This window comes from Lithobates pipiens, unplaced genomic scaffold (genome assembly GCF_037356315.1).
Source record: "Lithobates pipiens isolate NorthernLeopardFrog02 unplaced genomic scaffold, aLitPip1_a1.2 Scaffold_28, whole genome shotgun sequence".
Classification (NCBI taxonomy): domain Eukaryota; kingdom Metazoa; phylum Chordata; class Amphibia; order Anura; family Ranidae; genus Lithobates; species Lithobates pipiens.
In genome coordinates, this window is record NW_027507789.1 from 146128886 (window position 1) to 146140905 (window position 12020).

Consider the following 12020-nt stretch of genomic DNA (forward strand, 5'->3'; position numbering starts at 1 on the left):
CCTAGAACATAAACATGAAAACCGAAGGCATTCTTTGTAACTACGCTCGAAGCGAGTATTCAGGATCTAGGAGTGTACACACTGAGGTGCAAGTTGACTGTATATTCAAGGAATGGAGAGGGATCGATTCTCCTCGCAAGGGTTGTCTCAGAGAGAACAAACGGTCGTAGCCAGACAGTCAGTGAATATACAGTGTTATGCGGTATTGAAGCATAAATCAAATGCCAAGGTTATTAAGCAAACAACATTAATCGAAGGTTATAGAGTATTTCAAACTGAACGGATATATTCAGCATTCATCTAGTTTATCAGATATATAGAGAACTAAGAAAATTGGAGAGAAAGCAGAAAAACATTATACCAGTCATTAGAAAAGGAAAAGTAAGTTAGCATTGGATCATCAAAAAAGGGAAAAGGAAAAAGGAAAAAAGTAAAGCAGGAGATGATGGCAAAGTCCAAGTCCAAGTAAGTTCTCCATCTCTTAAGGATCGCATCGTGGGTATAGATAGTAGACATGTGCATTCGTTTTCGTCCGAATGCATTTTCGTCCGAATTTCAGCTATTTTCGTTTTCGTTTTGCCAAACGATAACGAAAGCACAAAATCCGAAAAACGAAAGATCCGACATAAATAAATGCTTTATTTTCGTTTTCATTGTTACAACAGTTCGATATAGAATAGGAGATTCGACGTGACTCTGACAACGTGTCTATAGAACCTGTGTTCGAATGTGCCTAACCTTACCTCTATTAGTCCAAGATTATATAGAGAAAATATTCGACAGAGAAAAAAGATTTGACAGAGAGAAAAGATTCTGCAAGATACTGTCCTAAAAAGTGTTTGGGGACCCGGGTCCTGCCCCAGGGGACATGGATCAATGCAAAAAAAGTTTTAAAAACGGCCGTTTTTTCGGGAGCAGTGATTTTAATAATGATTAAAGTGAAACAATAAAAGTGTAATATTCCTTTAAATTTCGTAGGGGGGGGTTGTCTATAGTATGCCTGTGAAGGGGCGCATGTTTCCCGTGCTTAGAATTGTCCCTGCACAAAGTGTCATTTATGCAGGAAAAAAAGTCCTTTAAAATCACTCGCAGCTATAATGAATTGTCGGCTCCCGTAATACAGAGAACACTCATTGAAAGTCATTGATAAAAAAATAAATAAATAAATAAATAAAAAAGCGTGGGGGTCCCCCAAATTCAATTACCAGGCCCTTCAGGTCTGGTATGGATATTAAGGGGAACCCTGCCTCAAATTTAAGAAAAAATTTGACGTGGGGTTCCCCCTAAATATCCATAACCAGACCCTTCAGGTCTGGTATGGATATTAAGGGGAACCCCGCGTCAAATTTAAAAAAAAATTGACGTGGGGTTCCCCCTAAAAATCCATACCAGACCCTTTATCCGAGCACGCAACCTGGCAGGCCGCAGGAAAAGAGGGGGGGACGAGAGAGCGGCCCCCCCTCCCTCCTGAACCGTACCAGGCCACATGCCCTCAACATTGGGAGGATGCTTTGGGGGTCTGTGACCCCTCAAAGCACCTTGTCCCCATGTTGATGAAGACAAGGGCCTCATCCCCACAACCCTGGCCGGTGGTTGTGGAGGTCTGCGGGCGGGGGGCTTATCAGAATCTGGAAGCCCCCTTTAACAAGGGGACCCCCAGATCCCGGCCCCCCCCCTGTTTGAAATGGTAAGGGGGTACAAAAGTACCCCTACCATTTCACAAAGAAAGTGTAAAAAATGTTTAAATAAAACAAACACACTTTTGAAAAATTCCTTTATTAAAAATAAAAAAATAAAAAAAAGATTCCAGCGGCGGTAATCCACTCTTGCTATCCATCGACGGACGGTCATCTCTCCAGCGATGTCTCATCTCATCCAGCGCAGCGCAGCATCCTTCTTCTGTCTCCGTGGAGGAGACACTACAGGCATTCCGGCGGCTGACGTTTGTTATATACGGAGGGCGGGGCCACCCGTCACCTGACCCCGCCCCCCTCTGACGCAAGGGGAAACCCGGGGTTCCCCGTGACGTAGGGGTGACCCGCACCCCTCTGATGTAACACAGGCAGGTTTCCGTTACATCAGAGGGGGGCGGGGTCACCCCTACGTCACGGGGAACCCCGGGTTTCCCCTTGCGTCAGAGGGGGGCGGGGTCAGGTGACGGGTGGCCCCGCCCTCCGTATATAACAAACGTCAGCCGCCGGAATGTCTGTAGTGTCTCCTCCACGGAGACAGAAGAAGGATGCTGCGCTGCGCTGGATGATATTAGACATCGCTGGAGATATGACCGTCCGTCGATGGATAGCAAGAGTGGATTACCGCCGCTGGAATCTTTTTTTTATTTTTTTATTTTTAATAAAGGAATTTTTCAAAAGTGTGTTTGTTTTATTTAAACATTTTTTACACTTTCTTTGTGAAATGGTAGGGGTACTTTTGTACCCCCTTACCATTTCAAACAGGGGGGGGGGGCCGGGATCTGGGGGTCCCCTTGTTAAAGGGGGCTTCCAGATTCTGATAAGCCCCCCGCCCGCAGACCTCCACAACCACCGGCCAGGGTTGTGGGGATGAGGCCCTTGTCCTCATCAACATGGGGACAAGGTGCTTTGAGGGGTCACAGACCCCCAAAGCATCCTCCCAATGTTGAGGGCATGTGGCCTGGTACGGTTCAGGAGGGAGGGGGGCCGCTCTCTCGTCCCCCCCTCTTTTCCTGCGGCCTGCCAGGTTGCGTGCTCGGATAAAGGGTCTGGTATGGATTTTTAGGGGGAACCCCACGTCAATTTTTTTTTAAATTTGACGCGGGGTTCCCCTTAATATCCATACCAGACCTGAAGGGTCTGGTTATGGATATTTAGGGGGAACCCCACGTCAAATTTTTTCTTAAATTTGAGGCAGGGTTCCCCTTAATATCCATACCAGACCTGAAGGGCCTGGTAATTGAATTTGGGGGACCCCCACGCTTTTTTTTTTATTTATTTATTTATTTTTTTATCAATGACTTTCAATGAGTGTTCTCTGTATTACGGGAGCCGACAATTCATTATAGCTGCGAGTGATTTTAAAGGACTTTTTTTCCTGCATAAATGACACTTTGTGCAGGGACAATTCTAAGCACGGGAAACATGCGCCCCTTCACAGGCATACTATAGACAACCCCCCCCTACGAAATTTAAAGGAATATTACACTTTTATTGTTTCACTTTAATCATTATTAAAATCACTGCTCCCGAAAAAACGGCCGTTTTTAAAACTTTTTTTTGCATTGATCCATGTCCCCTGGGGCAGGACCCAGGTCCCCAAACACTTTTTAGGACAGTAACTTGCAAATTAGCCTTTAAAATGAGCACTTTAGATTTTGAACGTTGGAGTCCCATAGACTTTAATAGGGTTCTAAAGTATGCTATATACTAGCTCTGTCGAATCTTCTTTATACATTCGACAGACACCATAAGCCTTCAAAGACAGATTCGACCGTGATTCATGTGGATTTTCGGACGAATGCAATTTTTGAACGAAAAATGAAATAAATAAAAACGAATTTCGGGAGTAACTAAATAAATTAAGTTTTCAGACGAAAACGAAATTCCGAAACGAAATATTTTACTCTGCACATGTCTAATAGATAGTGTCCAGTCAGACAGCTTACCTACAGGTTTGACGTACGAAATCCAATACAGTGTCTCAGGGTCTGTAGGTGGTGCGGTGAGGATGCAGGAGAACATTCGTGGTAGATGACTCCATATGAGTGTATCCGAGGTACAGTCCAGGGCAGCAAACCGTGAAATTTCTCGTACGTCGATAGTGGTTGACGAATGAAAAAAGAAGTAGAACTCTTCATGACAGTATAAGTTCCAGGTTTCTTGTGAGACCGCGTTTTACTCAGTTAACCGGGAAAACAAAGAACAAGGTTTGCGGTGTAATGTGTCAGCTAGACGGATTTCCAGGAAGCAGAGACTTTATGATCTCCTGGGCTTTCGGTGGTCCGGTGAGGCTGTAGGGCTGAGATTGCGCACGTTGCCTTGAGCTCTCGGTGATGAAGCAGGGGGATGGCTCCTCCTGCGTCTGCCGATGTTAAAGTTGCCTGCTTCTGCAATGCCTTCCATAGAGTCAGCTCTCCGTAACACGGGGAGACGAAAATCACTGTACCAGTCGGGCACTTCAACGTTGGGCAAATTGAGAGTATTACAAAAATGCTCAAGATCTTCAGGCACTCTGAGATTAACCGAGTGACCGTTATAGTTGACTGAGAGACAAAGCGGGAACTTCCATCTGTACGGAATAGCGCGGGCTCTCAGAAGATCTAGGATCGGTTTTAGCTCTCGTCTTCTCTGTAGAGTAATGGCCGACAGATCTTGGAAAAGTTTAATTTCAGCGCCATGGTGAAGCATCCGCCCTCCATTTCTCGCTCTCCGCATAATTTCTTCCTTAAGAATATAATCTGCTATGCAGCATATGACATCCCTAGGGGGATCAGCATCCCTTCCTCTGGGTCGTAGGGCTCAATGGATGCGTTCTAGGACAATAGGTGTATCAGGGGGCCGCTCCAAGAGGCCATTAAAGATGGCCGTGACAGCGCGGGTTAGCTGTGAAGGTTCCACGGACTCTGGAAGACCTCGTAATCGGACGTTATGTCTTCTTCCACGGTTGTCGAGGTCTTCCAAATGACGGTTAATGTCCCTGAAGTGGACCGCGTGGGATTCCGAGACTTGTTGCAGTTGGCAAAGAGTAGTGTCATGGCGGGCCTGTGTGTCTTCTATGTCTTCCACCCTCAGTATCATCGACTGAAAGTCCGCGCGTAATTCGGAGACCGCAGCCGCGAGTGCTCCTTTGATATCCGCCGTCATAGCTTTCAAATCTGCAAGACTGAGCGACGGAGACGACATTGGATCCGTGGGTTGAGATTGTGGGCTCCGGCTTCTGGATCTGTTAGGCCCTCTGCCATGAGGTGAATCATCGCGCGGTGTGGCGTGTGAGTCAGACGCTGTTCCTCTAGGCCGCGCGCGGAATATCTCCGGTATATGTTGGTTTATAAGGGCGTCTTGGCTCCTGGACGAACGGGAGGGTAAACCAGAAGGGTTTTGCGGTGTGCTCCCCATGTTTTTCGGTGAGATAGATACCCGATAGATAGATAGCTGGACCTCTGGGAGAGAGAGCTTAGAAGCGAGCATCCATCTTCCTCAGGCACCAAGCCACGCCCCCCAAGAGATTCTATAGTCCAAGTTCATGACACTCCTACAGAACTTATGGATTTAACTCCTTGGCGTACAATAGGGGAAGGAATTCACAGGCTGCGAGAATATGGGTGTGTAAGTGGATTGATTGCAGACCCTCTAATAGAAACTCCTACTGTGCATGATAATTGGACAGGACCTGATATGGCTTTGTTCACGGCACACATGAGAAATAAATTGCTTTCTAACGCCCCGTCCCATTTAAAGGCTCCATTGTTTACAATGTTGAGTGCTATTGATGCAAAGAAAGAAAAAGTTCACGAGGCAGCGGCTTTACTGGGACAATTAGGAGAATTGGAGAGAGTTGGAGACAGGGTTAAACAAAGGAGTGTGGAAGAGAAAGAACCTGTAGAGAGGTTGAAGATTACACGAAGAGAATTATTTTTAGATCTTTTGCAGAGTGGTGTACCAATATCAGAGATTGATGGCATACAAACAGGTTCTCTTTTAAAACGATGGAAAGAATTAAAATCAAAAGGGAAATTAAAATCTAGCTTGCCTAAGAAAGTGGCAACCAGTGATGTAGAGGATTTGCCTGTGTTTCCTTCTGCCCCTCCTGTGGAGAGAAAGTCAAACCCTTATGGGGCGGCAGCAGAAGAGTTAATGAAACACAAAAAGAAATTTGGGAGCAGAGGATGGGAAGTGCCCACTCCTCTGGAATGACAGGAGGGCGGATCCTCTGTGCCACTGGTTCAAGTTAACATGCTGAAATCAGGGGATCACCGCCCATATGTATCAGTGGCAATATATTGGCAAGGACAACATAGACCACAAAGGGTTACCGCATTGTTAGACACAGGAGCTGAAGTGACTTTGTTTCACAGCATCAAAAGTCAAAAACATCAGACCACAGGGGTAGTGGCAGTTGAAGGGCTGGGAGGACAACACACATGGGCGCACAAGGTATACTGCAGATTGCAAATTGGAAAAGGCCCCATATTTAAGGCACAAGTTTTAATATCTGAGCTACCTGATAACATACTGGGAATGGATATCTTGAGGGGTCAGACAATCCAAACTGATGCAGGTGTGTTTTCATTTGGTAACTCAGTGCGTTCTTTCTTTGTGTCTGCAGTAAAACCTATCATCAGGGGACATGCAAAGTGGACGCCAGTGTACATCCCTCCGCCCAAAGACCCTGTTAATCTCAAGCAGTACCGCATACCTGGAGGACACCAAGAAGTGACTGACACAATAAAGGCCTTGCTGGATGTAGGAGTATTCAGGCCTGCGGTGAGCCCCTTTAACTCGCCTATTTTTCCTGTAAGGAAACCAGATGGAACTTATAGGATGACAATAGACTATCGAGCGTTAAACAAAGTGGCTCCACCCCTTGCAGCAGCTGTCCCAGATATGGTGTCACTTGTAGAGAACTGCTGGAGAATGGCATGCGGTACTGGATTTAGCAAATGCATTTTTCTCCATTTCTATTGATGAGGAATCACAAGATCAATTAGCTTTTTCTTGGGATGGAAAACAGTATACAGCCAATGTTGTCCCTCAGGGCTATTTGCATAGTCCAACAATTTGCCATGGTATGGTAGCCAGAGATCTGGATATGTTACCAAAACTGGACTGTAACCTGTATCATTACATTGATGATATCATGCTCTCTGGTAGTACAGAAGAACAAGTAAGACAAGACTTGACTACAGTGCAGGCCCATATACAGAAAAGAGGATGGGCCATTAACCCTACAAAGATCCAAGGACCAGCTACAAGTGTCAAATTTTTAGGAATGATTTGGTCTGGGCCCATCAAGACTATTCCACAACCTGTATTAGACTCTATTGCAGCATTGAAGCCTCCCAAAAATGTGAAAGAGGCTCAAAGTTTACTCGGTTTACTGGGTTTTTGGAGACCTTTCATTCCTCACTTGGACCTGATTCTCAGGCCAATTTATAATGTTACCCGGAAAAAGACTGTATTTTTATGGGGACCAGATCAGCAGTTGGCACTAGACACTGCTAAAGAGACTGTAAGGACACAGCACTCTTTAGGCCCTTTGAAACCAGATCATCCTTTCATTTTAGATGTGACTGCAACTGAACATGGGATGTCGTGGGGTCTGTGGCAGAAAGGCCAAAATCCAAGGGATCGGAAGATACCATTGGGATTCTGGTCCAAACAGTTCACCGCTGCACAGAGAAAGTACAGTCCCTTGGAGAAGCAGTTGCTGGCTGCCTACACTGCATTACAACATGTGGAAGTAACAACAAAGCAGCAGTTTGTGACAGTGAGGACTGACTTACCCATTTCGGGGTGGGTGAGACGAGAAGGTTTCCAGGCTCATACAAGTGTGGCACAAAAGCAGACGCTACAGAAATGGAAATGGTACTTAAGTGAAAGGGCTAACATTTCATCTCAGGATCCCAGTCAGATATCACAACAATTGGCTGGACATGTAGACTTTGAATCAAAAGTTCCTGAGTTGCCTCCAATGCAAGTGGGAGAATCGCCTTTCAAGGAAGCACCTCTTTTTATTGAGCTGTCAGATGAAGACAAACAAAATGCTTGGTTTACAGATGGATCGGCCAAAATCACCCCTCAGGGTAGAGTATGGACTGCAGCAGCTTTCCAGCCAGGTACTGAAACGGTGATTCACCAAAGTGGTCAGGGTGGATCGAGTCAATATGCTGAGCTCCAAGCTGTGTATATGGTGGTGCAAGATATACCAGGAAATTTGATCATCTATACAGATAGTTGGGCAGTATTTAAAGGACTAACTACTTGGCTAAGAGCATGGAAACAAGAAAACTGGCAAGTAAATGGAAAAGAACTGTGGGGTGGGCCTCAAATCTGGGAATTTTTGTGGCAAGAAGGTCACAATCAAATTATTCAAATCGGACATGTCCACGCCCATAGTGGAGATCTTAACAATGATACGGTTGATGGACTTGCACAAGTGTCTGTTGCTAACCAAGAGAATGACACTATTTTGGAAATCTTAGGAAAATGGGCACACAGTCAATCCGGACACAGAGGTGCACAAAGCACGTGGCAATGGGCATAACACAAAGGCATACCATTAACACAGACTCAGGCAAAAGACATTGTAGCCCAGTGCCCCCTCTGCCAAGAAGCAAAGAAATGGCCGCGAATGACACCCATGCCAGGAAACATTTACAGAGGTCAGCAACCAGGACAAGTCTGGCAAGTAGACTTCATAGGCCCCTTGCCAGGAGGAAGAGGTGGATTGAAATATGGTGCCACAGCTGTGGACACATATAGTGGACTTTTGCAAGTTTCAGCTACTAAGCATGCGGATCAGAAGACAACCTTGAAACTTATGCAATTGCTGACACAGCATTATGGAGTGCCTCAAGAAATCCAATCAGACAATGGCACACATTTTACAGGACAAGCCGTTAAACAATGGGCGGAGGAACATGGTGTACACTGGGTGTTTCACATTCCCTATCATCCACAAGCAGCAGAGAGAATGAATGGTTTGCTTAAAGAGCAAATACGGAAATTAACACCTACACGCACACTCAGGGGGTGGGATAAGGTGATACAAGAAGCAGTGTACATTCTGAACAATAGATTAGTAGGACAGAACACTCCTATGCAGCGAATGTTGGGAAGTGGTGTTGAAAGTGCAGGAGAATGGGTTGTCACTCTAACTACTAAAGGTCCAACAATTCCTGTAACTCAACCCATACCAGTTACAATGCTCCAAGATGTGGAAGTAAGAGGGGGTGAGGGGGAAGTGAATCCTAGCCCTGACTCCCATATATCAGTACCTACTGGCATTTTACAGTTAGATCCCACATGCGATTTGCAGTTCATTCCAGACTCTAAGTTGACTGAGTGGTGTGAGTGGGATACAGAAGTGAAAAAAGATGCACTGGGAGAATATTGTGTTACCCTAGTACCCTTAGAAATGGGATGTCTGAAAAAAGGACAACAAATAGGACAGATAATAATTATACCTAAACGTCTACGGGTACATGGGAAAATGTATTCTGCCCAATTAGGTAATAAGGTGTGGGTAGCCCCAAGTGTAGCTGAGAGGGGAAGAGCTAAAGGAAGGAAGGGAGAAATTGTGGCCTGGGGACCCGGGTCCACAGCTTTAGTTTTAATTGAACAGGAAGACCAACCTATTTATGTTCCTATCCACAGATTGTTGCCGTTGCCATGAGGACACTACTATGGCTTCAGATGATGACCAGCCTCGTTTTTGGTGGAACAGCACAGAAGAACTTCTTCCATGAGACTCTGAAAGCAACAGCTCATGTTTTTAATGTTACAAACTGTTGGGTGTGTGGACAAACACCCCGCGCTGCACCTGAAGGCATACCATTATATGGACTACCAGTTAACATTAGCTGGTTGCCTTTGGATGATCCTTGGAGAATAGCAATAATGAATAGAGCTATGGACAGTTTGACTAATCCATCATGTAAAAACATACCAACTAATTTTGGCCCAGAGGAATATTCTATAAAGTTATCCCGTAAAGCCATTGGTGTATTGTGTGTACAAAGACCTAGTACCAATGACTCATATTCCATAGAACTGGGAAATAGTAATTGTGATTATGTAGTAACAGATCATTGGAATAATATCGCTATGGTGCAGGTGGTGGGGAGAGGAGAAGTATTTAATTTTGAAGTAGATGGGTACCGCATAGGAGGATCTGCATTTAAAAATGATACACATGTGTGTTTGGCCAAAGATAGTGCCCTTATTAGCTGTGTAAATCTGTCTAAAAATCAAACACGAGCAGATATGTTTTGGCAGTACTGGATTCACCAAACTACTTGTACTCCATTGCCTTATCAATTCTATTTTATATGTGGTTTGAACGCTTATAAATGGCTACCACCAAATTGGTCAGGGAGCTGCTATATTGGACATGTAGTACCAAAAGTCCGTATAGTTTTTAATAATCCACCTGGGAGGGTAAGGAATTGGAAGAGGAGCATAGGTTCCTCAGAAATACAAGATATACCCGAGGGGTGGGATGTCACTGAAGGAGATAGATTGGCTATGATTATTCTTCCTCAGTATGGAGTGGCTCGGACAGTGCAAATGCTGAGGAGAATGTCTAAAATCATAGAATATGCGTTCAACAAAACATTTGATAGTATTGATGCTCTTACAGAAGAGGTTAGGCAAATGAGATTGGTGGTACTACAAAACAGAGCTGCTTTAGATTTTATTCTTGCTGCCAAGGGAGGGGTATGTGCTCTAATTGGGGATGAATGTTGCTCTTATATTACAGATAGTAGTGAAAACATTGAGTCAGAATTAACAGAGGCCCGAAAAGCTGTTGGTAAACGTCATTCTATCTCTAATGATGGGATATTTGCGTGGCTTGGTCAACTGGGGCAACAAGTGGTTATGTATATTGCATGGTTTATTTTATTAGCATTAGGAATTTTTATTATAGTGAAGATTATTTTTGTCTGTATTAGTAAATGTACAACATCTACTATTGAGGCTTTACCTATACGTAAATCTGTAGATTATGTCTATGACTTGAGTTCATTGTGAATCAAGGGGTGGAATGTAGTACGGGTCTATATTTATCATTGATTTACAAAGAACTTGGGATAATGAGTTATTAACTATGATATTTTTAAGGCGATTGCTTATATATGTATGTGTGTGTGTATGTGTATGTATATGTGTATATAGATATATATATATATATATATATATATATATATATGTGTGTATGAATATGTATATATATATATATATATATATATATATGTATGCAAGTTTCTGCATACATTGATTTCACTGAGCTCACATATAGTCAGTCACTCAACAGATGGCCACATTGTCTTGGGACCATTGTGGCTAGTCTTTTGTGGGTGCCAGATAAAACCAGCCTTTTCGCGCTTCTTTCAAGCCTATAAATTGCCAGACAATACAGGAGGCCATGGAACTTCATCTAGGGCTGCAAGTGCCTAGGACTTTTGAAAGACTGTCGTCTCCAGAAGCTGAAGAAGCTACAGGGGTTTCCTGGATTGAAAGCTGAATGAATCTTTATCCTTGTATTGTATCATCTGTAACACATCTGTAACCGAAGCTAAGTAAATCTACTTTTTATTACATTCTATGTGTGTGTTTTAATCCTTGCATTTACTGACCACATATCTGAAAGGGTAAATATCTAAATGAACCTATAGTTAAATATAACACACAATTTAACCCCTTAATACATGGTGATAATCCACAGCCAGGATAACAGTATTTTCCATGTGTGTTCTTAAATGTGTTTTCAGTAATTGTATTTAACCAAGTGTGCCAGAGGGGCTGAGGTCATTCTTGTAGTTGAGGCGGAGACCAGAGAATCCAAATTCACCAAGCAGCTCCATCGGAGGTGGCGCTACATATTTCTTATTTAATTTTTGTTATAGTAAGAAGATAGCTCATGGACAGGACTCAGGAGGGCAACAAATTAAAATGGGGAGGTACACACATGAAAAAGACTCTCACAATGACACTGACAGCAGTGTGCGACAGCACAGATGATGATGCCTCAACGACACGTCCCCTCCTGAGTCACAGTGAAAGTCCCTCTGAAGCCAGCTGGTCCCTTCAGCTCATTCCAGTCCAGCACTCGAGGGTCCACCAATTCGCTTGCCTTCCTTGCACCATTACATCACATGGCACGCTCAGGCATTGCCTCTGTCAGACCTGTCCCCCACCGGCGCCACCTGCACACACTATAGCAGGCACTTAAGTTGGTCTCGGCCAGCTCCGGACTGAAACTGTGCATGCACAGTTATGAGTTGAGCGTCACAGGCATATTTTCTACTGCCAACCCTTTTCTGT

General features: G+C 44.2%; 1 protein-coding gene across 1 annotated transcript; it reads left to right on the forward strand.

Moving 5' to 3' along the window:
- Nucleotides 1-3645: 3645 nt before the first annotated feature.
- Nucleotides 3646-10858, forward strand: LOC143935645 (uncharacterized). Its single transcript, XM_077459668.1, has 2 exons — nucleotides 3646-6458; nucleotides 9351-10858. The coding sequence occupies exons 1-2, from the start codon at nucleotides 5928-5930 to the stop codon at nucleotides 10725-10727; spliced, it is 1908 nt and encodes a 635-aa protein (XP_077315794.1). The 5' UTR covers nucleotides 3646-5927; the 3' UTR covers nucleotides 10728-10858.
- Nucleotides 10859-12020: the final 1162 nt, after the last annotated feature.